This window comes from Microtus oregoni, unplaced genomic scaffold, assembly GCF_018167655.1.
Source record: "Microtus oregoni isolate MIOR12 unplaced genomic scaffold, Mior012 000008F_ref0000371, whole genome shotgun sequence".
Taxonomy (NCBI): Eukaryota; Metazoa; Chordata; class Mammalia; order Rodentia; family Cricetidae; genus Microtus; species Microtus oregoni.
In genome coordinates, this window is record NW_024543067.1 from 11,747,159 (window position 1) to 11,771,994 (window position 24,836).

The 24,836-nt window shown below is 45.2% G+C and overlaps 1 protein-coding gene across 3 annotated transcripts in view; it reads left to right on the top strand.

Annotated features, from left to right (window-relative positions):
• Window positions 1–24,836, top strand: part of Lyn (LYN proto-oncogene, Src family tyrosine kinase) — a 107,236-nt gene that overhangs the window by 47,413 nt on the left and 34,987 nt on the right. The window contains exons 2-8 of one of the 3 annotated variants that reach the window (XM_041657118.1): window positions 6,875–7,011; window positions 10,689–10,734; window positions 11,430–11,535; window positions 13,931–14,029; window positions 14,148–14,251; window positions 15,228–15,377; window positions 17,061–17,213. In XM_041657118.1, coding sequence (XP_041513052.1) covers window positions 6,880–7,011; window positions 10,689–10,734; window positions 11,430–11,535; window positions 13,931–14,029; window positions 14,148–14,251; window positions 15,228–15,377; window positions 17,061–17,213 — 790 coding nt within the window. In that variant the 5' untranslated portion in view covers window positions 6,875–6,879. Of the gene's footprint in view, window positions 1–6,874; window positions 7,012–10,688; window positions 10,735–11,429; window positions 11,536–13,930; window positions 14,030–14,147; window positions 14,252–15,227; window positions 15,378–17,060; window positions 17,214–24,836 lie in introns of those variants that run through there. The other 2 variants (XM_041657119.1, XM_041657120.1) reach the window with 2 other exon arrangements.

Below are 24,836 nucleotides of genomic sequence, written 5' to 3' on the forward strand. Positions count from 1 at the left end.
GAGGCAGGCGGAACTCTGTGAGTTCGAGACCAGCCTGGTCTACAGAGCTAGTTCCAGGACAGGCTCCAAAGCCACAGTGAAACCCTGTCTCGAAAAACCAAAATAAATAAATAAATAAATAAATAAATAATAAATGATTATAATATATTTGTTTGTTTTGTTTTTTGAGATGGTTTCTCTATGCAATAGTTCTGGCTGTCCTAGGACTCACTCTGTAGATCATTATCAGAGATCCTGATGATGATTTTTAAAGTGCATACTTTATTTTTAAAAATGTTTATAGTATCTTTTATTGATTGACAATGTCATACAATGTAACTTGGTTCTACCTACCCCTAGTTCCTCCTTCTTACTTCCTACAGACACCCCAGCAACCCTCCCTGTACCTTCCTGCCCTCTGAGTCCAATTAGCTCTGTGAAAGAGTAATGGGTCTCGTTGATTCACCTCGAGCTTATGCAGCTAACCAAAGCTGCTGTGAGTCCATGAGAACAGCTATTCCATGTCCGCACGTCTCATAGCATCTTCTCCATCCTTGGGCTCCTCGGGCTCTTACATTCTTTCCACCCCCACTTCCATGGTGTTCTCCGAGCCTTGGAGGGGATGGTAGATGCCCCATTTGGGGCAGACGTCACTCATCGGTCACTCAGTCTCAACACGTTGACTACCTAGGAGTCTCAGCATTATCTACTACACACCGCAAAAAGAAGCTTTTCGGGCCAAGACTGAGATAGCACTAAGCTATGAGTGTAAATGTAAATCTGTTGAAGACAGTTTGAAAACATCTCCAGTTAGCACAGCAATAGGAGTGTGTCCCCCCCCCCACTTGGGTCTATGAACTCCCGAGATTTGGACTGTTGACCATGTTTATAGCAGTAAGCATTAATTCCTTCCTGTAGAGCAGGCTTCAGATCCAGTCAGATGTTGGTTACCTCGTAACCTACATTCAACTAGTCGTCCATACTGCAGTGATGTTTCCTCTCCCTCAATGACCTACACAACAATGTTCAGCACCATGAGAGCTAGCCAGGCTTGAGAACATTTTCAGGTCGATTCAAGCTCTATTTCTATATGTCCTGTATCCAAAGTGGGGAGTGTCTCCACAATATGGTCTTACACATAGCTGTGGTGGGCAGCCAAGAACAATGACTGTAGCCTGTATTGTTTTGAGGTTTATTGGAGTCTTCCTGACCAATAACTCACTGGCAGGTATGCCATGCTTGGCACTAAGATTTTTATTTAGTAATTCATTGTAGACAGATTTTTCTTTGGGCCGCCAGCTCACAAATAATGACTCAGAGACTTGTTATTAATTATGAAAGCTCAGCCTTAGCTTAGGCTTGTTCTCAACTAGCTCATAACTTAAATTAACCCATTTATTCTAATCTACTTTCTGTAGCATGGCTCAGTTCCTGTAATAGCTCATGGAGTATGTAACATTTTATCTGCACAGTATGTTCAACTTCTTTAGAATCCCACTGGCATCTCCTGTACACCTAGTTTCAAATTCTACTTTCTCTCCCTGACAGGAAGTCCCACCTATACCTCCTGCCTAGCTATTGGCTGTTCAGCTCTTTATTACACCAATCACAGCAATACGTTTTCATACAGTGAACAGTTATCCCAGAGCAATTGATGTCTCCTGGAGAAGCACCCATCCATATTGGGTAGCTGTATTCAGCACTGCCTCCCCCCCGGCAAAAAAAACAAACCCTATTTTTATTACATTTTTTGAGATGGTGTGTGCTCGCGCTTCAAAGCATACATATAGAGTTTCTTTTTTTTTTTTTTTTTTTTTTTTTTTTTTTTTTTTTTTTTGGTTTTTCGAGACAGGGTTTCTCTGTGGCTTTGGAGCCTGTCCTGGAACTAGCTCTGTAGACCAGGCTGGTCTCGAACTCACAGAGATCTGCCTGCCTCTGCCTCCCGAGTGCTGGGATTAAAGGCGTGCGCCACCATCGCCCGGCCTACATATAGAGTTTCTTTCACCATGTAGGTCCCAGGGATAACTCAGGCTGTCAGGCTTTCAGCAAGCACCTTTACTTCCCAGGCCTCTGCATCTTTAAAATTAACATTACAAAGTAATGATTTTCCATAGGGTTCTTTTACACTCTCAGTTTTAGTTAACACTCCTCCCTCCCTCTGGATAATAATTACTTTTAAATAAAACGCCTACATATTAAATATGCCTTTATTTACTACTATAAATGCTATGAGATCAATTGGGAGTCATGATACATGCCTGAAATCCCAGCACTGGGGAACCTTAGGCAGGAGGGCTACAAGTTCAAGGCCACCCTGAACTACATAGAGGTAGTGTAAAGAGAGAAAGAAAGAAGTGTAATACCGAGAAGAAACAAGGCACACAGTATCACCTATGGCACTTCACTAAGTCCATTGGATATAAATTAGAATTGAGAGGGACACACACTGTTCCCGAAGAAGGCTGGTCCCTTTCCTCTCTCCTGGTGATTTACACGGTCCCTGAAGTAAACCCAGAGTGAACTCAGAGCTCAGCTGGGCTAGATAAGTCACCCACGGCATAAGCACCTTGCTCTTGCCTCTTCTCCTTAGTCCTGACTGTCTGGTGTCATTGTATTAATCTCATGACTGGTTCTTATGGTGAAACATTTTTATAACATCTTAAGAGGCAGCCTATGAAAATGATCTCTTTTATTTAGTTTTGTTAAGAGAACGTGTACTTCCAACCAGTTTGGAGCACGTGGAAAAATGTTAAACGCACGGGCTGTGGATTAGACCGAGGCCAGCTTGTGCCCAGCCTGAGACCAGCCTGGGTGGTGCGGAAGGGAGGCCCAGCTGAAACTCGCACCAGCTGCAGTCTGGCTTTGTGCCAGCCTGATTCTCCCAGCCCCGTTTCTCTCCTCTATGAAGTGAGCATCATAATGCCTTGGACAGTGACTTTCTTCGGGGATTAAAAAGAAGCTCGGCACATTGTAGGCTTAATAAGAGACGTCAAAGAAGAGGTGCAAATCAGAGTGCTCATATCCTTCGGAAATGTCTAACAGCACCTCCAGTGTTTGACGGGAATAGCTGCATTTGGGGGTTTTCCGGTTCTTTCCCTCGGCATGTGGAGCTGTGGGACCTGTTTGTGTGCAGGAACCCACTCCTGAGCCCTGTGAGCGCTTGAGCTCTGCCTGGGCCGTGCGGTGTTCTGCGGTATTCTTGCTTTCCGTCTGTCACACAACAAACATCTGACTCCGCTCACTGTGGTGATGGCGAGAGGGGGAAAACACAAAATACCAAGCAAATAATTGGTGGGAGCACTGGTCAAGATTGGCATCCCGCCCCGTCCACCTGCTACTCTCTGCTGGTCTTCCTCAGACTATTGCCAGCCCCTCTACGGCACACACAGGGCCTGAAGGATGGGCCCTTGTTGGGGGGCGGCTGCCCGCGGCTGGCTTTCGCTAGCCCAGCTTGTTTCCCACAAAGGTATCGCTCAGAAGTAGAGTTCTCCACATCTCTGCATCAGTCCAGCTAGAGAATTTCTGTGGCTCCCTGCTGGAACAAAGGTGGCACTGCTTGACATGCTACAGGCGTAACATGTGCCAGAAAGCACTCCTAATCACATATACCTATGTGCGCGCGCACACCAACATGCCACATGTGTTCTATATATGTGTAAAATGAATGAATTTTGTAATATATATATGCATGTATGTATATGTATTTCTCTTTTAATTTAGTTTTTCAATACAAGGTTTCTCTGTGTAGCCCAGGTTATCCTCGAACTCTCTGTAGATCAGGCTGGCCTCGAACTTACAGAAATCCTCCTGCTTCTGACTCCTGAGTGCTGAGATTAAAGGCACGTGTCACCACCCCCGGGCCAAAATGAATGAATTTTGTAAATCTGTCCATAATATCCACTTAAGTTTTTCACCAAACTTACCTTTTGAAATTTTCAAAACTCTAGGAAAAGGTAAAAAGTTCTGTTCTTTTCATAGAGTCACCGATTTCGTGTCCTTAGACACATCGTCCCTTTCCTCCACCCCCCTCTTACTGTGGTGGACGGATCAAGAGTTGCAAAGATGTGCGCCCGCCCTCACTCCCACCCACACACCCCCATCCTGCATCTCCAAGGCCCCGTTACCAAACCTATAAAAGTGAGACGAATCCTCGTGGCGTCTCCTCCGACTGCCCTGGCCGTGGGTTCTGTGTTCCCGCTCCACATACTGTCCCTGTGCTATTCATCCCTTTCTGCAGTGCCTGCCGCATATGGAACCGTGTCCCTCAGGGGTGTGCCCAGCTTGACCCCATCCCTAGGCCCTTTTTGTGTGGAACAATGCTGCTCTCTTTCCCCTATGGAATAGGGCCCATTCTAGACTTTTCTCATTGTATCTGTCTTCCCGCTACCTATATTTTCTGCAAACTAATAAGTGAGTTCTACTATCAAGACTCTTCTTTTTTTTAAAAAAAACAGAATAATTAATTAGTTAATTTTTTTTGAGACAAGGTCTCACAGTGTAGCTCAGTCTGTACTTGAACTGTGTTTTCTAACCTTTGAGCTTTGAGAGTACAGATGAGCAGCCATCCCTGGCTCCAAACCACAGTTTTGGAAAGGGCCATTCTAGAGTCTTCTATCACACACGCTGTCCTCTTCCTTCACCTCTAATACTTTTTTTGTCAGACAGGACCCATGTGGCTCTGTTGTGAACACAAAGCCTGGTGTCCACAGTGGTACACCTGGTTCTTCTCTCACTGATTGGCTGAACGGGGCGTGGCTGCTCACCCAGCATTCGGGCGCCAGCCGTGGCAGCTCACTGTGAGTTTGAGGCCAGCCTGAGAGACAGAGTAAGTTCCAGGTCAGCCTGGGGTACAGAGTGAGACCTTGTCAAAAATAAAAAATAAAAATGAAAAAGAGAAGGAGGAAGAGGAAGATGAGGGAAGAAAGGGGAAGAAAGGGGAAAGAAAGGGGGAAGGGCCTTGAGTCCCGCCTGGAGCAGCAGAGCTGTTTGAGCCCTTGGGGCAGTACAGCAAACTCAACAGAGTGAGGTTGTGGGCAAACAGGATGCTCAGCCCCTGTTAGGACCCCAGATGCCGCCCCCTCTCTGGAGCTTCCCTGTGCTCAGAGGTCTGGCTTCCAGGGCTTTCCTGTCACCATCAGAAGGGATGATCAGCTGGACAGCGTTTTTGAGAAAGGGTGGGGTGAAGAATGGATTGGGGAACGAGTTTAGGCTTATTTACAAATCACCTCCTAAACCCATCTCCATTTTAGAAACATAGGCTATGAAAAGAAGAAGAGAGACTGTTTTGCAGCAAAGGTCTCGCTTCCTCTTTATTCTGGGAACTACCCCTTGCCACTTTGTTAGTTTCAGAAAAGGAGTGGCTGGCCCTCAGAGACTTCACACCCTGCCTGTGGAAGAAATGAAGCCCAGGTCCCAAGAGCTAGCCAAAACCTGTGGGAGAGCAGGACAGTGAGCAGAGCTGTGCCGGTTCAATTCCTGCCACTGACGAAGCCGGTGAGCAGAGCCGGGAATTCAATCTTAAAGCCGCACTGCATCCAGTGAGCTGGCTATCTGAGAAGACAATGGGTTAATTAACAACCTGGAAAATCTCTTCCATCTCACCCCAGCCAGCAGATTAGGGAAGGGGGTGAGGGGAGACCAAGGTGGTCAGTCACCCAGAGTTCAATCCTGCCTCCCTGGTTAGGTTGGCAGCCAAGTTCCTGAGATTTCTGTGAAGTCCCTGCCTCTTGTTTTCATCTGTGCACTCGTCACTTGTTCTGTGGCTATTTGGGACCAGGTCCCATTTGTTCCTTTTCCTCCTCCTGTTCTTCTTTTGGATTTTTGAGAATAATTTTTTTGAGATGATAGTATAGTTACATTTTTTCAGGCACTTCCTCAAAGGCTGAGTCAAATTAGTTTCTGCACCAGTCTTGGACTCCTTCTGGGGCATTTGGGGCTCGGTCTGGGGACAGGGGTGACTCAGAGCAAACAAACATTGTGCCGGCACTCACCCCTCAGTTCTGTCTGTCTTCACGGCTGGTAGGTATAGATGACGTCATTGTCACTGTGTCTTTAGTACTGTCGCCTTTCCTGGCTTGCAGTTGGATGTCTTGTGGGGAAGCCTACCAGACTGGACCGTCTGAACATTCTTTCAAGCATCCTTTCTCCCTGACCTATGTCTTGACGATGGCAACACCATGTGTGTAGGCTCCCAAGCCCCGTACAGTAGACTCTAGATGTAAATCCCACCGCCGGTGGAGACTCCGGCCCTTTGTGTTACTTGTCTTTTGGGAACGCAAACTAAACTGACAGCATTATACCCACTGTGGTCCTCTGTCTCCAGCCTTTTCTCTGTCTCCTTGCCTTTGCTGCCTGCTCCATCACGAAAGGACTCATGCACTGGTTCATGGGACAGAATTACCCGGGGTCTCTATGGCTACCTCTGAAAAGCCTTCCTGGATCTCCTTCGCTGATTTTGATACCAGATTTAAACCCATCTCATCTCAACCTTCAGGAAGCTTCTCGGACCAGCATTTTCTCTTCTTGCCTCAATTAGAAGTCCTGTCCTTCATAAGGACTCATGTATCCTGTGTCACAGGCTCGTCCGAGCATACTGTAATGCCATTCACACTCCTTTGCCACAAAAACAGGAGCACCTTTATTGTAGGAATTGGGTTGTCGTAAAGGGGAGACGCTCAGTAAAGAGTTTTCAGTGAATGAAGGAAGGAACCAATGAATAACCAAGATAACCTGTTTCCAAACAGCATCCACCTTTGAGTGTATTAATCAGTGTGTAACAATGAATAGAAGCATATTCTTTTTGATCTTCTTTAATACAGAGATTTGAATGGCTTTAAGCCAATTCTGGATTGATTAAAAAAAAACAAACAATGCCATTGCTTTTCTATTCCAACAGGAAATATGGGATGTATAAAATCAAAAAGGAAAGACAATCTGAATGACGATGGAGTAGATTCGAAGACTCAACCAGTACGTAACACTGACCGAACTATTTATGTGAGAGATCCAACGTCCAGTAAGCAGCAAAGGCCAGTAAGTAGAATAGTCTCAGGGGAGAGATCCCACCGCAGGATCAGAGCATGGCTGTGCAATTAAAACCTCAATCTTGCATGCAAAAAAATCATATTGTTCACATAGACCCCAAATAAGTTTTATATGCCTCATAACTTAATCTTTTGAAGAATGCGTAGAGATTTTATGGATAATGAAGTCACTTACTAGTTGGTAACCAGGTCTTCAGTTGCATGTTTACCATAGAGAAAGGCATCTTTCATACTCCTATTGCAAAGACCCAGAATAGATCCAGACCCGCATGACCGCGGGCAGGTTAGCGATATCAGCTCCATGTTCTAGGGACAAGAGGATTTGCTGGGTTTAAACCAGAAGCTAAAACACAAGCTAGTGGGACATTGCATTTTATTCTATCGTGTCTTTTTGTCAACTGATTTAAAACAATACAAAGACTGTGGTTGTCACAATTTGTGATAGTTGAGTAAAAGGTTAAGAAAAGGTACATCTAGCTTAGTCTCCAAACTTTACATGGCTGTCCACAGTAGATACTTGACATGAGTGATGGGTCACCTGATGCATTTGGGAAAGAAGTGACGCCATATTTTAAAGCCTCGGGGAATTCAGAACGTGCAACAACTATAGCTAAATTTGCTTTACTTTGGAGCTTGTAACCTGGCATGTAGTCTTCCACTGGATGCCTGTATACCTCCCACACCCTGGTTTTTATAGACTGTTCTGGCATTTAAGATGAAAACAACTTATTCCAATTTAGCCCAAATGGCTTTATTGACAGTTTGGCCAGGCGTAGTGGTGTCTACCTGCAATCACAGCACTTTGGTAGTAGAGACAGGCAGCAGCCTGGTTCATGCAGCAAGTTCCAGGATGGTCAGGGCTCTAGAGCGAAACCCTAACAAAACAAAAACAGAAGCAAAGAACAAAATAGAAGCATTTGCTGTTTCTCTGGTTGTACCTATGTTTTTAAGAGACTTGGAAACATATTTATTTAGAAATAGATTGTCATTGTCCAGTCCTGCTGAGGACCGTTGCCTAGCCCGTCCCCATTATCTATAACCTATCAGAACTAACTGTCATCAGTTAGACTGATTAATCAAAGTTAGTTAAAGGGAAGTGGAGGTGAATGGTGGCTACATTGTGCTGTTAAGTTATTTTACAAGATGTTTCTGGATATACACTTTATCTACATATCATGTAAAACTGCATGTAGAGGGGCTGGAGAGATGGTCAAGAGTACTGGTTGCTCTTCCAGAGGACCTGAGTTCATGTCCCATTGTCCATATAGTAGATCACAACCTTCTGTGCCTCTAGTTCCCGGACACAGGACACCTGTCCTGACATCTGCCAGCACCAGGCCTATACATGGTGCACAGATACTGGTGAAGGCAAAATACCTAAACTCATAAAAATAAATAAGAAACTTGAAAAAGATACAGAATAACTTGAAAAGATATAGAAAAAGTTATAGTATAGGAAATGTATCCACATAAAATGTATAAGATTATTTAAAACATCAGTAATTTGGTGTTGGTGAATGTCTATCAATATACAACTTAAAAACACTTCATAAGTACAGATAGATATAGTTATATTCTTAAATAAATGCGATTAATAGAAAAGTAAAAGGCACTGACATCATGGTAGTTTTCTTGTAGAATTCAAAGTTCTTATGAAAGGTTCTATTTATTTCCCTTAACAAATGCTAATTATGTGATTTTATAATTTTGTGATTGAGTTTTATTGATTTTATGTGCTTTAAAACTCAAGGGTTTTTTGTTTGTTTGTTTTGTTTTGTTTCGGTCTGTTTGGTATGTTTATTTGTTCAGGTGTTTTTTATTTAGGAAATCAAGAAAGACTAGTTAAAAAAAACAAATATTCTGTGTAAAAAAGTTTACAAGTTAGTTGGAAATAAATAGTGAACATGTTTAAAATCTTTTAGTTCCCTAATGCTTACCAGAAAACTTTAAGTTCAGGTCTTCTGTGGCCACAGATGATCTCCCAAAGCTCCTTAGTTTGGCCTCATTCTATGACCCTAAGTAGGGTTCTCAGCCATAGCCATGTGAAAAAATACACGCACTCTATTGATTATAAAGTGCTCCGAAAGGAGAAGGGGGAACTAATGAAAATCCAACAACACTCATGGAAAACCTATTGAAGAGAAAACCTATTAAGAGAAACTCTGTTCTGGAGAGAGGTCACGGGGTCACACGTATGTGCTTTGGTCTTACAAAGTGGTCCAGAATGGGCTGGATGAGCTAGCATGATCTATATTCCCTGTCCCTAGGAGGGTCGGTTAGTCCTTTAGAGTTCAGGGCCAGCCTAGACAGCCAGCAGGACTCACGTGAAGATGGGCTTTAATGTCTTTTTAAACTAACCTCTCTGGCATTTGCAGATCACCTTGCTGCTTTCGGATTATTTAGTGTTTCATCTAATTGCTTCCTCTAAATCATACCAAATAGACTGTGATTCTTTTTTTTTTTTTTTTTTTTTTTTTTTTTTTTTTTTTTTTTAGTTTTTCGAGACAGGGTTTCTCTGTAGCTTTGGAGCCTGTCCTGGCACTAGCTCTTGTAGACCAGGCTGGTCTCGAACTCACAGAGATCCGCCTGCCTCTGTAGACTGTGATTCTTAATTATACAAATCTGAGTGATTAAAACGGCAGTCTAAAATGTCTTTAAGTCTTGAATGTTAATATGGGCCCCTGACTTCCTACTCCTCCTGTCCTTTTTCCCCAGTGAAGTGTAGATTTTATGGGCTTACTCTCAGAGAAATTTCTAAATCCCTATAAACCTTTTGGTCCTGTTTCCTGAAATGACTTTTGAGGTAAAGCAGAGGAGATGGCTTGAAGTTCAAGCCCTGTCAGGAGCCCTTACACTCCCCCAGCAGTGCTCTTGTTGAAAAGGGATTGGATTAGAAGGGACTGCACCTGTCCTCTGTATCAGGATCTGCTGGCCATGCACCCTGCTGCTATCATAACTGGAGATGTCCCTGACCCCCAGACAGTCAGGGTCACACAAGAAAGTCTGACTCTGTTGGGCTTGTGTTTCTCTGTTAGTGACAGGGCCTGATCCGATGTTTAAATAAGTTCAGGAAACATGGAGATAGGCGGTGACACCTTCTCAAAGTTGTCACTGTGATGTTTTGCTACGCTGGCCCTACCTACTGTTTGGTTTCCATGGCTACTGTGCCTCCAGCCTTTAATTCTTTCTAGGCAGAAAGTGGTACATTTTACCCAGACCTTACCCAACAGTGAGTTTAAGGAATGCTTCTTCACCTTCTGCAGAGGGGGCTGTAAGTCTAGAAACAGGCCGTGCATGGGGCAAACTGCCACCTCAAATATTAGAGTTCTGTTAAAAACAAGAGAAAGAATCACGGCAGGCTGGCATCTAATTCCATCTTGTGAAGCCCTACCCACTTGGTCTGTTGCCCCAGACCAAGGACTACCTGTCCAGAAAAAGCCCTGAAAATGACTGTATAGGTAGGACCCTACAGATGATGGGAGCCTTGCTCTGAGCCTTGCTGGCAACGGCATCGCCCTATAAGATTTGTCTGTTTAGCTCTTCTTTCCTGCTTCGCAACTGCAAATCTGAGCCTCACTTGTCGCTGTTAGAAAATGATAAACAACACGCATGTGAGAAGAGAAGGCTGAACGTGACTTTTTGTCCCTAACGAATACTCTTTCGTAGGTTTCAGAATCTCAACTTTTACCAGGACAGAGGTTTCAAACAAAAGGTATGTTTTCTTAACAATATAACTAGTGTTTAGTTTGCTGTTGTGGGAAATATATGTATATAAACATCCCTCCTTCGACTGTTTTTTAAATGTGGAGCTCAGAGGCGGGAAATCCGCACTGCTGTGTGAGCCTCACACCGCATCCATCAGAGAAGGGTTCCATGATCCACAGTGGAACTCTGTCATTAAACACTCGGGGTTCTCCTCTTCCTTCTGCTCCAGGCAGCCACCATTATACTTTCTGTCCCTCTGAATTTGATTGCTCTAGGTAGCCCACGTGGCTGGAAATATATAGCCTTTGTCATCTTGTGGCTGGGTCATTTAACTTAACGGAAAGTCTTCAAGGTTCATCTATGATTATATTGTGTGTCAGAACTTCAATTCTTTTTAATTGAATATTATTCTATTGTATGTGCGGGTCACATTTTGTTCATCCCACTGATGGACATTAGAGTAGCTTCTGCCTTTGGGGCCCCTGACGGTGCTGTCATCGTCAAAGGTACATCCTTTCCTAAACATAGTTTGAGAATTAAAGTAGCTCCCTTGGTTTGGTGCATACAGTCTTCATTTCGTGTTATTGTAGGTGGGAAGCACACAGCCTTGTACCATGGCCCTTCTCCCCATTGTTTCCTCTCTTCCTGCGTGTTTATGCTGATAGGTTCTGAAAGGTCTCTGCTTATATCTTTTGTTCTTAGATCCAGAGGAGCAAGGGGACATTGTGGTAGCCTTGTACCCTTACGATGGCATCCACCCAGATGACTTGTCCTTCAAGAAAGGAGAAAAGATGAAAGTCCTGGAAGAGTAAGTGTGCCCAGGCCCTAGCAGCATCTTGGCCACGGCTCTTGTAGATGTCTCTTTCGCTTTCCTTAGGTGGCAGGAACAGAGCAAAAGGAACGTCCCTTTCAAGTGTGGCTGTGGGCACCTCTGTCGTTTCTCCCGACTAGGATAGACGTTAGTTTCTTTCTTCACCAATGCACTGCCTAAGAAGTTTGGTTCTGTGTGGCATGCTACTTAAGATGGCCACTGTGGAGTTTGGGAGATAGCTCAGTTGTAATCTGAGTTAGTGCCCAGGACCCACCTTTGAAAAAGAAAAGGCTGGGTATGTTGGCACAGCACCGGAGAGGAAGAAACAGGTGAATTCCTGAGGACTCTCTGGCCAGCCAGTCTAGAACACTGGCAAGTTCCAGGCCCGTGAGAGATTGGCAAGATTGGCAGCATCTGAAGAATGACAGCTGAGGCTATGCTCTGGCATGCACACACATGTACACATGTGATGCGTGCTAGCAAACACCAGTGCACCTGTACATTCTTGAATGCACACACAAACTTGAAAGGCCATTTTTCTTTGTTCTATTGCTTGGATTTAGACAGGGCTCGCGGGCTGTTGGTGTGGTTTCCAAGGGTTTGCTAAGGACGTGGTGCCATAGCCACAGCCATGCTGGAAAGCCCTGTTCAGCTGCGGTGCTTCTGCCCTGAAGCTGCGTGGATGTTTTGTTTCCTTGACCTATGCGTGTTGACTCACACATGCCTGACTCTGGTCAGGCCACAGGGCACAGGGCAGTGAAGAGGGAGAACAAGGAACTCTGAGCACTTCCTCTAACTTCTTTCTTGCACTGAATTTGCATGAAGCAGCACCCTGACCCCGATCTGCCAAAGGGGGGGGAAGAAGGGAGGCTGCCTCACGGAAGATGAGGTTCCAGAGGGCTGTGCCAGAGTTTCAGCATGAACTTGTGTGTAAATGTGGCCCTTCCGTCTGATGGTTGCATGACCTTGAAAAGGCACTCAGTCTGTTCCTTTTAGCTTTGGAAGTGGGCAGGACACCACAGGATTGTGGTGGGTGTGTGTGTGTGTGTATGTGTGTGTGTGTGTACAATTGTCTCTGAGCATCTGTCAGGAATGGGTTCCAGGACCACTGGTGTATACTAAAGCCCATGTGTTCTTGTCTTCGACACAAAAATAGCACACCCTCCACATACTTTATCTTAAAATATTTATTCTTTGAGAATTCCATGCGCATATACAATAAACATGATCATATTCACCCCTCACTTCCTCCAGTATCCCCTGCATCCCACATGAACACCCCTTTCAGCCACATCCTCCTTCTTTCCGTCTCAGAAGCAAGTAAACCCATCAGTGCTGCCCACGTGTGCATGAGTGTGGGACCATCTACCTGTGGCCACATCCCCGAAGACCTGTTCTCCCTTGCCAGGCAGCTGGCCACTGTCAGGAGAGCTCGTCCACTACTACCCCCCCCCCCCCCAGTATGTCAAACAACCTCTGGATGATGCCTCATGTCTCCCACCGTGTGGTTGTGATTGCTTTGAAAACAGCCTTATGTTGTACTTAAACAGGGAAGAAGAAATCATAGACATAAAAGTTTGCCTAGCATGTGCAAGACTCTAGGTTCAATACCCCTGCATGGAGAAATAAAAGTGTTCGGCCTCAAAGCTCCATCTGTATAAGTTCAGGGTACAGCTGACTGAATTTGAAGGTGGAGGAGGCACAAGCTGCCTGTGTGGATAAACAGTTCACAGGTACAACTCACAGTTAGAATCGCCTTTTCCTCACAGACCGGAGCTTGGTCTGTGTGGGGGGCATTTGGAGAGGAACACAGAGGTTTCCAAGGACCAATTCCACCCCCCACCCCTTTCTCTAGCTCAACAGCTGCTTCCGGGCCTGGCCCTTCCTCCTTCACCTCCCTGTCGCCCTCTGGGTTAGTGTAATATCACGCAGTGTCATGGTGATGAGGCCCACTTACCCTGGTTTGGTTTAGATTTATATTTGTTGTTTTTCTTTATTCATGGCACCTATCTCTGGGGAAATCGGATGTTTTTACAAACAAGTTTATAATACATGAATTCTAAGTCACTATTCCCTTGACTCTGATTGCTGCAGGAATCCTTAAAAACACACCTTAGCCATGTGGGGAAATGAGACTGTTTGGTTTCTACACAGTGGGCCATTTCCCCAACCCTTTCCTATGCAGCACTGAATCTATCAATCCACCCTTAAGTTGAAAGGATGCTTCTTTGTTTGTTTGTTTCTGTCACTGAACGTTCTCTCATATGAGAAGAAAAACATTTTCCCCTTGGATTCTGGGATTCTGGGGTTGCTTCTGCTTGCCCTCACTCTGAGAAACAAACACCATTAGGACAATTGCCGTCGCAGCTCATGGCTTCTCTTTCTGTTCCAGGCATGGGGAGTGGTGGAAAGCCAAGTCCCTTTCTACAAAGAGAGAAGGCTTCATCCCCAGCAACTACGTGGCCAAGGTCAACACCTTAGAGACGGAAGAGTGAGTCCTGGCACACACTGGTGTTTCTGAACGCTGTATTGCATTGCTTGTTTACCTGCTCACCATCTTTTTTCCCTCCCTGCCACAACACCTATAAAATGTGAAACTATCTCCACAGGTGGTTCTTCAAGGACATAACCAGGAAGGATGCAGAACGGCAGCTTCTGGCACCAGGGAACAGTGCGGGAGCTTTTCTTATCAGAGAAAGCGAGACTTTAAAAGGTGGGTGAGTGGTGGGAGACCTTGGAGAAGACTGTGTAGAAACTCAGGGACTCTTCCTGGATGGGAGGCCTAGGGTGTTGTGCACGTTAGGCAAAAGCGCTACTCCTGAGCTACAGCCCTAGCCCAGGGAATCGCTTTAAAAACTATTCCAAGATGAATAAAATGAAGAATATAGTAGGTTCTGGTATAAGACGGCTGGTTTGATTTGGTTTTGCTGTTCTGTTTTGAGGCAGAGTCTCTCTATGTAGCCCCTGGCTTGCCTGCAAATCAATATGTAGACCAAGTGACCTCAAGCTCAGAGATCCCTTGCCTCTGCCTCCCGAGTGCCGGGATTAAAAGCCTGAGCCACACTTAGATGTTATTAATTTTAAATATATTATTATTGTTATTATTATTCATGTGTTTAAGAGAGAGAGAGAAAGAGAGAGAGAGTACATGAAGTCTTTTTTCCCTGCCTAGCCATTGCGCAAACCCTTCCAAAGTGAAAATTTCACGTTTTGGTAACAAATAATAAACTCAAGCGATAAATGTTAATAAATGAAACGCAGCCATAATTATGGCCAGGCCATAGCACACTTCCTGGTTTCCCGTGTTGTTATGAAAGTGAATCCTGAATGTCAAGAGGAAACTCAAAGTAACTTTTCTATTCATCTAAATGATTCCAGAAAACTGCAGTGAAGAAGGAAATGGCGTGCTGACTCCTAGTCTAGCAAACAAATGTTATTGTCATTTATCAAGTCAGTCTCACTGTGCAGCCTTGGCCAGCTCGGAACTGGCCGAGGTTCACCTGCTTCTGCCTCCACATGCTTGGATTAAAATATCGCAACACCTGGCGGCAGGGCTTTCTATGACACGTTATAAACGTACCTAGTTTTTATTGTACGCCTTACGGCAAAATGTTCCATCCACAGTGTGGTATAACGTAGACCTCCTGAATGACACACGGGCATGCCCTCCTCCTCACTTTTCCCCACAGGCAGCTTCTCTCTGTCCGTCAGAGATTACGACCCCGTGCATGGCGATGTTATCAAGCACTACAAAATTAGAAGTCTGGACAACGGGGGCTATTACATCTCCCCACGGATCACGTTTCCCTGCATCAGTGACATGATTAAGCATTACCAAAGTAAGTAAACACCGAAGGCTGCGAGAGGAAGATTGATTTTACAATGATTGATATCGAGGGGCCGACGCTATTTGTACGAAAACTTTTCTTTCCAGTAATGGTGGCTGATGCCCTACAGGTCGCTCTAGCTCAGTATGTCATTACTCCTTGACTTCCGATGAGCATGCGTTCTCATAAGCCTATCGTGAACTGAAATATTGTAAGCTGGAGACGCATCTCATTTGCCTTTGTCTTCGGAACACCCCAGCTTAATGTCGCCCTCGGTAAATTGGCTCAATCACTTAAATTTCCCTACAGCTGGACAAAGTCTGCCGGTTTTATAACCTACGTGGTTGCAAGCCGCCGAGCGCTAGGCTGGAGGTGGACACAGGTTGGTTGTGTAGGCACACTTTCGTCCTGGATTGAGTGGGCACCATTGAGTTGAGCACTACAAGAGGGGCCGTCAGTACACCCAGAGTGAGCGGTCCCTGTGATGGCCCCTGTGTGGCCTTCTCCCCAGGTGTGAGCTGTTTGACAGCCAGTGCTCCCCTTCCTGTGCAGGAAAGTCTATATTACTTCTGCACAGTGCCTAATCTTAATGTGTGCAAATGTTGAAAGTAGGAGAGCCGCGGCTCTGTCACTGAGTGTACTGCATGAATGTAAAAGGGGCATGTGACCACAGTAAGAGCGCACAGCCAAACGCTGAGGGATGTTTAAAGTAGCAAGTTTGCCTCGTGCCCAATACCAGTTTCTAGTCTTGTGAAGCTCACCTCTGTGGCCTTGGGTCTCTCTGTTGTGATTGACATCAGATGCGGGAGCTGCTGTGGCTGCTTCCTGTTGCCTGCTCTAAGAAGCTTTATGAGAAAGCTCTTTGAGGCTTAGTTGAGGCCCAGAAACCCGGGGCGGGGCTTACAGCATCCTTCCTCCCTCTTTCATTCCAATACACTTTTGCTTCTGCTGAGATGTTGGGGGCTTGCAGTACCGTGGCCCCATACTGGAGTGCAGGTAAAGCAGCTACCTTCCTGCCCATGGGCCACTGAGCTTACGAGGACTCAGGAACCAGAATACATCTTTGTGTAACAGTCCATCACTGTCTTTGTTGCTTTTGTTTCTCTATGGTGGCAGTGTTGATGAAAAATATTTCAAATTGTCTTCTAGTCATTTTGAAAGTTATGATTATTCAAAAGTTACTTATTTGGTGTTGCATTGGACATTTTTAAGAATAACAGCTTGTTCGAGGCTTCCTGTACCGGCACTTCTAAAAGAGAAAGAATGCGTTGTACAGGTTCTACATTACAGATGCAGCCAGTCAGGCATCTGCATGGAGCATGTCTTGTTAGCATCCTCTGAACAACACAGGGTTACAACACGGTGCTTACATTGCATTTGGTAATATAAGCAATACAAAGATGATTTAAAATAAGGTATGCGCATGCATTACTTTATATAAGGCACTTGAGAATCTGGATTTTGGAATTTAAGGGCTACATACTATATTGCTTATGTTTCTTCCTTCCTTTCCTTCTTTCTTTTTTTTCTTTCTCTTTCTTCCTTCTGCTTCTGCTTACATTTGTTTATTGTGTGTATGTGTTGGGGAATCCAGGTTTGAATCTAGGACATTAAACTTGGTAGCTGTTTTACCGACAGAGCCGTCTCACCAGCCCTGCACGCGTCCCCTAACGTGTGTTCCTCCTTTCGCTGTAGAGCAGTCCGACGGTCTGTGCAGAAGGTTGGAGAAGGCATGCATCAGTCCCAAACCGCAGAAGCCGTGGGATAAAGATGCCTGGGAGATCCCTCGGGAGTCTATTAAATTGGTGAAAAAGCTCGGTGCAGGACAGTTTGGAGAAGTCTGGATGGGTGAGTGTTTAGCTAGTGTCCCACTCCGGAGAGGATGGCAAAGGGCTCAAGCCTCTGCCAGCCACTGAGCCAGGCAGTGTGCTGCTCAGAAACTATTTCTTGCTTTTCTGTCGGTCTCAAGCCAAATTCGGGCCTGCAGGATCTGTCTGTTTTGGTCATTCCTTTGATCTTTTCCTGGATAGGAGTATGGGTGCTTACCCAGATGGTCTCTCCTCCTCCATCGGTCTGTCATCCTCATAGTCTGGGCTACACTCAGGCTTAGGACCCCCCCCCCACACACACTCGCTTAACAGGAAGCCCCCAATTTATTCAACATGGGAGGTCACCAACAAAAGATGCCTAAAATCCCACCATTAATGTGCCCTTCCTTAGAGTCCAGGATTTGCCTCTCAGACCAGGAGGAAGTGCATCGAGATTTGAGCAGAGGCTTTCTGGGGAGTTCTTTTTATTTATTTTTAATTTAAATCTTATTTTATATGCATGCGTATTTTGCCTGTATATGTATATGTGCACAATTTTTATGCCTAGCACCCACTGGAGGCTAGAAGAGGACATCGGATTCCCTGGTAATGGAGTCACAGAGAGTTGTGAGCCTCCATGTGGGTGCTGGGATTTGAATTCAGGTCCTCTGCAAGAGCAGTAAGGGACATTAACTATGAGCTGTCTCTCCATCCCCTAGGGAATTCTTCTTGACTATTTTTCTCAAGTTTTCATGGAGTATAAATTAATTTATGATAAGGTACATTTTTTTAGGGTTTCTAAATATCACATTTTTTCTTTTGGTTCTTTAAAAAAAAAAATAAGGATTTTTGTCTTGACCAGGATAGCATGGGAGGTCACACGTCTGCATCATTCTGTGCCAACTTTGTGTGGATGAAAAGAAAATCAATTTCTAGGTAGCAGGGGCGGCTAACCTTTGAACATGTCACAGCCCTGGTGACAGTAATGGAGCTCAGCCTGCAGCAGCCACAAAGTGTGGCATGGGGACCCGGAAGGAATGTGGGGTTTTCCCAGGCTCTGCTTTCTCCGCTGTGTACTTTGGCCTAATGGCACTCTCACGGCAGAAGTCCTCAATATGCAAATACTGACCCTGCTGCAATTAATTGATACTGCAGTGAGTCTGAACTCGGAATATTTACACAGCTCCTGCAAACTACAGTCACGTCGCGCTCTCTGCCTTCCTCGTTGGCTGTCTCAGAACCTTTGGAACTGGGCCTGCTTGTTCGCTCTAAGCTCAGTCTCTTACCCCGGCTGCCTGTGTTGCCATACCAGCTCTGTTTCCTCCTCTTTAAAGAAAGTAACATGACCTTAGCTAACAAAGTTAATGCTGCTAGCAGAGCAATTCAACGGCCGTCAATCACGTAGGGCATGATCCGCTCCAGGCTAGCTGCACGCATTTTCATCACCCCCACAACAGCCATTACACCCATCCACACCCCTGTTTACTGTTGGTACACTGCTGGTAAGAACATTAATATACAAAATATCATATGAACACATTTTCGTTTCTCTTATTTACTAGGGCTGTTTATAGGTTACTCTATTTTGAACTCTTTTAGAACCTACAAAACCAGTTTTTAAAAAGTCTTGCCATCTTCCTTTTTCCTCCCTGAGGTATTTGTATGTATTTGTCTTTCCAGAGTCACAGAACAGGACAAGAATGGTTGAATGTACGCTGTGTAACACTCACGCTAATTCTTCCCTGTTCGCTCTCGTGTGTGAATGCATGCGCACATTTTGTTGTTGAGGCACCTAGAGTACTCGCCTGTGCTGACTCTTTGCTCCTAACCTTGGCACCTACAGGCCCCTAAGGATGCACCAGCATCCTTTGGACGGTTTTTCAATGCCTGGGAACACATAATTGCACTTAATACATCTTCAACTCCCTTACTATGGAAAATCCCTGTGTCTTAGCTTCATCCTTTACGAGATGCATATCCTATAAAAACACAGGGCCATGGTCTTGTCGCGTGACCCTAGATTTGGATTTGTTCCCAGGCGTCCTATAGTGTGGCTCACCTGTCTGTTGTGTGTGGCACCCAGGCATCAGACAGTGCTGTGTTCTTGGTACTGTCAGGTTGCACTAAAGCCATCAAAGGAAAAGTTCTTCCCTACAGTTTGGAAACATCTACTGGCAGATTACATATTAAATACAAAAGAGAATCATGAGGCCCCACAGAAATATTTGGTGGGTTCCCTTAAATCAAAGAGAACAGCAGCAAGCCTGGGACCAGCTACAGTGACCTCATAGACATACATAATCTAAAAACTGTATTTTCATAGACTTTCTCAGTTTTAACCTTAAAGCCAATGTGAAAGGAATGCAGTTCGGTTTTCCTGTGCGTATTTGCTGGCTGAGGGATTGACATCTGTCCTCGAGAAGACTGTAGGGCAGTTCAGCTGTACCGTGCTTTTCCTGGACTGGACTCATTCTCCCCAAAGTTTGGAGTTTCCTTCCATCCTCCTCAGGTTCAGCTGTGGAACAAAAAAACAAAACAAAACAACAACAAAAGAATCAAGGCTTAGAACTAGATGCTGAGGGATATCCACACCCACTGGCAAACTGAGTACTCTCAATTCCAATTTGTGCCTTAGGTGGATTGTGTGTTTGGGGCTTGCATTTCGATTCATACTATCTAAAAGACTGTCGTGGTTGCTGTGATGCCTACGAGGGTTAGAAAGGCCCATCTGCTCTGGGTAGCGCAGGTGTCAGGGCAGACCTGACGAGAGCTGCCTTGCGTCAAGTCATGTTTCTACCCTAACAAAGAACAATGTGCCCTCGAATGCATAGTCCACAGCTCGTGATTCACCCAGTGGCACTTGGACTTGCTCCCATGCTTTGCCTACAGTGGACAGTGATGCCATGATCCAGCGTGACGTCACCTTCAGGGATGCAACTGCTGGATCTCGTTTGTTGTTTGTTCAAAGATTGGTATTTTATTTACGTATATGCATGCATGACTGCGGTGGAAGGTTATGTACACGTGTGTGACTGCCTGTGGAGGGAGGAGAGGGTGTCAGCCTCTGGAGCTGGAGTTACACGTGGTAGTGACCCATCCAATGTGGGTGCTGAGGAACCGAACTCAGGTCCTCTGAAGGAGCAGCAGGTAGACTTAACCAGTGAGCCATCTCTAGCCCCCAGCTGGTGGCTTCTATGATGCCCTGACTTGTAAAGTTTTAACATTTCCATACTTTGGAAACCTTGAAGTGGAAGCATCGATTTACATCCCCACTGACAGTGTGCCAGGGTCCAGGTCCCAAATGTCCATCCGCTGCTAGCTGTCTTTTGTTCCAGGAGCTTTGATAGGTTCTGTGGTAGTGTTCTAAGGGAGGTGAGGCCTGTGGTTTTGATTTGCATTTCCGTGTAGATGAGCAATGTTGAGCGTCTTCTCATGTGCACACTGGGCATTTCTGTGTCTCAGCTAGAGAAACGTGCACTCAGGTCCGTTCCAGTTTCCTCTTTAGTTGGCAGGTTTGGATGGCGCACTCCTTTAATCCCAGCCCCTGAGAGGCAGGAGCAGGCTGATCTGGTCTACATAGTAATTTCTAGGCTGGTGATACATAGCATGACCCTGTCTCAAAAATCAGTATTAAATCCTTTAAAAGAGATAGTCAGGATGAGTTGTCAGAAGTTGGGTTGTAACAGACCCTGTCTAGTAGGACTGTGTCCTGATTGAGAGAAGCAATGCAGGAAAGTATTACATACCTAATGATATATACACACAGTCCTACAGCACTGTGAGAAAACTATAGAGGACAGAATTGCTAGGGTGTGTTTCTTTGTTTTTGTTTTTTTAACATTTTTTTTTAGGTCATTGGCATGCATGTGGGATTATAAGAAAGAACACAGATGGGGCTCAGAGGGTAAAGGTCATTGTCTGCTCTTCTAGAGGACTTGGATTCAATCGCTAGCATCCCACAGCAGCTCTTAGCTGTCAGGAACCCCAGTTCCAGGGGATCTGATGCCTTGTGCTGGCCTCCTTGGGCACCAGCCATGACTCAAGTACAGACAGACATACAGGAAAAAAACTTAGACTTAAAATAAAATTAAAAAAAAATGCCAAAGTAAAATAGCAATGTACTTAAGAAACAAGTTCAGTTTTACATGAAAGGAAGGAAGGATAGGAAGGAGAAAAGAGGAAGGGAGGAAGGGAGGGAGGGAACAGTGAAAGCATATGCCTCCCAAAAGCCTGAACAGAAATGTTTGGGCAAGTGGTCTAGAATCCCCACAGTCATGAGAAGGAAGCAGAGGACTTTAACTTTGAGGCCAGTCTGGGCTACAAAGCAAAACTGTCTCAAAAACAAAAGTATAAGCAACCTGAACTTTCACCAAGAAATTAATGTATAAGCAAAACCTGTTATATCTCTAGAGTAGAAACAGGAGATGACGGGAATGAAGAGCTGGTGCACACCATGGCGTGGATGCCCTTGGAAGGAGCTGGTCACAGGGGCACCAGAACAGGCAGAGCTACTGAGCCTGGAATTAGTGCCACTCAAGACTATGTGATCTCATTGGGGCTTAATGGGAGTGTTTCCAATTGTTTTTCGTGACAACGGCCCAACTATGATGTATTGTATGCTTGAAATGGACAAATAATGTGACCTGTGAGTTCTCTTTCAACAAAGCTGACAATACAGTGAGCTTCCAGGTACGACTTTCCACTCCCATAGTAATATCTCACAGAATTCTAGTAAAATATCACTACTAAGCCGGGCGATGGTGGCGCACGCCTTTAATCCCAGCACTCGGGAGGCAGAGGCAGGCGGATCTCTGTGAGTTCGAGGCCAGCCTGGTCTACAGAGCTAGTTCCATGACAGCCTCCAAAGCCACAGAGAAACCCTGACTCGAAAAAAAAAAAATATATCACTACTAAGATAGTGGCATCAATAGTTCCATTCATTCATTCACTCATTCATCTGTGAGACAGAGTTTTGCTATGTATCTTGGCTTGTGCAGAACTCACTAGGAGCCCAGGCTGACCTAGCAATCTCAGTCCTAGCCCTCCTGGGTGCTAGGAGCCACCAGGAAGCCTACTTGTTTTAAGTCATGCTGAAGTCCGAGTTTGGCTGCTGGTTAGGAATCTCTTTGGCTCCTGGCAGATTTCATCCTGCTAAACTTCAGCAGGGGGCTCTGGGAGCAAAGCCAAAAGAAAATTAGCAGCGGGTATCAAGCTAGTGGTACCGACTAGGCAGCAGTCGGGGTGTGGGGGCTGCCTCACTCCTGTGTGCGCTGCTAGGCTGACTGTAAAGCCCAGATTTAGTTGTTTGGGTTTGTTTTTGGTTATTGTTGTTGTTGTTGCTTTAAGGTTTATTCTTTGTTGTTTATGTGTATGAATGTTTATGAGTGTGCCTGGTATGTAGGAAGATCAGAAGAGGGCTTTGGATCCCCAGAACAGGAACTGAGATGGTTGTGAGCGGCTGTATGAATGCTGAGAACGGAACCCAGGTCCTCTGGAAGAGCAGCCGGTGCTAACTATTTAGCATCCTCTCCCCTCCTCACCTCACCTCCATCACCATCCCAGAATTCAATTTTTAATCCTCAAGGAATGTGTGAGCTGGTTTTCCACAAGGGTATGAAACACGAGGAAGAGATTGTCAGCTGTGACCTACCCTGTGCAGGAAGACCGCTATGGGGATGAAAGAGAAAGGTGTCTCTGCCTCAAGCTGTTTCCTCGTGTTCGTGTGACCCCGTTGCTCCTGCCTTGGTGTCTTATTTCCTCTGCGTATTGCGTATTGTTAATATTCCAGAGATCTAACTGGACAGTGAGGACAAGGAGGAAGTTTCTACTGACAGCATAGTCTCGGGGAAGCTTTGTTTGAAGTTTTGCTTGATATACAGTCTTTTGTTTTCGAGACAGGGTCTCTGTGTAGCCCTGGCTGTCCTGAAACTCTGTAGACCAAGGTGGCTTCAAACTCACAGAAGAGATCCACTTGCCTCTGCCTCTCAAGTGCTGGGATCAAAGGCTGTGCCACCACCACCAGCTGCCTTTGTATTGTTTTGTTTTGTATTGGGGGGTGGGGGTTGTTGTTGTTTCGAGACAGGGTTTCTCTGTGTAGGCCTGGTTGTCCAGGAACTTGCTCTGTAGACCAGAAGATCACTGAGATCTGCCTGCCTCTGCTTCCCGAGGGCTGTTTTGTTGTTTGTTTGTTTTTTTAAGGTTGATTTGCCTTTATTTTTTGTTTATGAGAGTTTGCCTACATGTATGTAAGTTCACTATGTGCATACCATAAAAAAGCTTCTATCCCCTGGAATTGGAGTTATAGGTGGTTGTGAGTGACCATGTGGGTGTTGATAGCTGAACTCAGGCCTCTGCAAGAGCAGCCAGTGCTCTTAACTGGGGAGCCATCTCGCACCCTGATACATTCTTAGTTTTATTTAGAGGCATCTTAGTTAAAACTTATCACCGCCAGCTTCTCAAACAAATAATCTACTTTTTTGGTTTCTTTTTAAGCAGCTCTCTGTCCCATGGTAAGTGTATCTCTTAGCAAGCCTGCCATGGATAGAACTGGAACTCCCTCAAGCTGTTGTTTTCTTTGCCTGTGACAAAGTGTCACTCCACGAGGAGTCCTTTATTACCTGATTTTTTTTTTTAAATCTATCCATGACAGCAACACAAATTTCTGTGACTAGGTTAATGGAACCCTCAAATGATTGTTTTTTGGGGCATCTGCTGCTTGTCTGGAGCTGTTTGCTTGCTGTTGATTCCGAATTCCTTCTCTCCAATGTCTTTAGCAGCCGCATCATTTCCTGATGACTCTTGCCCTGCCTCTGGAAGCAGATTTTCATCATTTCAAAGGATGTAAACATTTCCAGGCTCCATTGTTTTCATGATGATGAGGGGGAGTGGCTTGTTCTTTAACTTTGATTCTAGGTGCCACGTGCAAGTCCCCAGAAAAGCTACTGCGGAGTAATGACAGAGTCCCACAGAGGAAACTGTCAGACCCCAGAGTCCTCTTGTCCCTTCACAATCACAGCCTTGCCTGCCCCAGCGACAGCTGCTGTTCTGACCTTCTTCCCATGGTGCTGCAGGTGGAGCTAGGGGCCCGAAGTCTGGCTACTGTTACGTAGAGTACAGCATGAACCAAACAATATAATCCAGCTTCGTCTGCATTTACAGATGGCTCGTGCTGAATGCAGTCTCTTATGTTTTGCCCCTTTTATTAGGCATCTTAAATTAATTCATCCATGTTTAGGGATGTCATAACATTTCATGCATCTTTGTTGCTATATAGTGCTGTTAGAATGTATATGAAAAGCCTATAGAGTTTTATCCATTCATATCAACATTGACTGGTGAGAATCGGAGTTTGTTCCAGGTTGTGGCTACTGTGAACACTGTGCTCTGTGGTTCTGTGATGCAAGCATGCATGGATTTTTTGGGTCACACGGTGCAGTCAGGCCTTCATGTCTGTGGAGTCAACCCATCTTGGATGGAAAATATTTGGGGAGGGTGCTGCATTTACGCTGAACAAGCACATATTCTTTTCTTTGTGCATAAACAATACAGTCTAACAGCTATGCCCATAGCATTTGCATTTTACTATCAGGTTATCTGGAGGTAATTAAACATATCCATGAGAACATGCACAGGTTAGATGCAAATACTGTGCCATTTTGCCCAA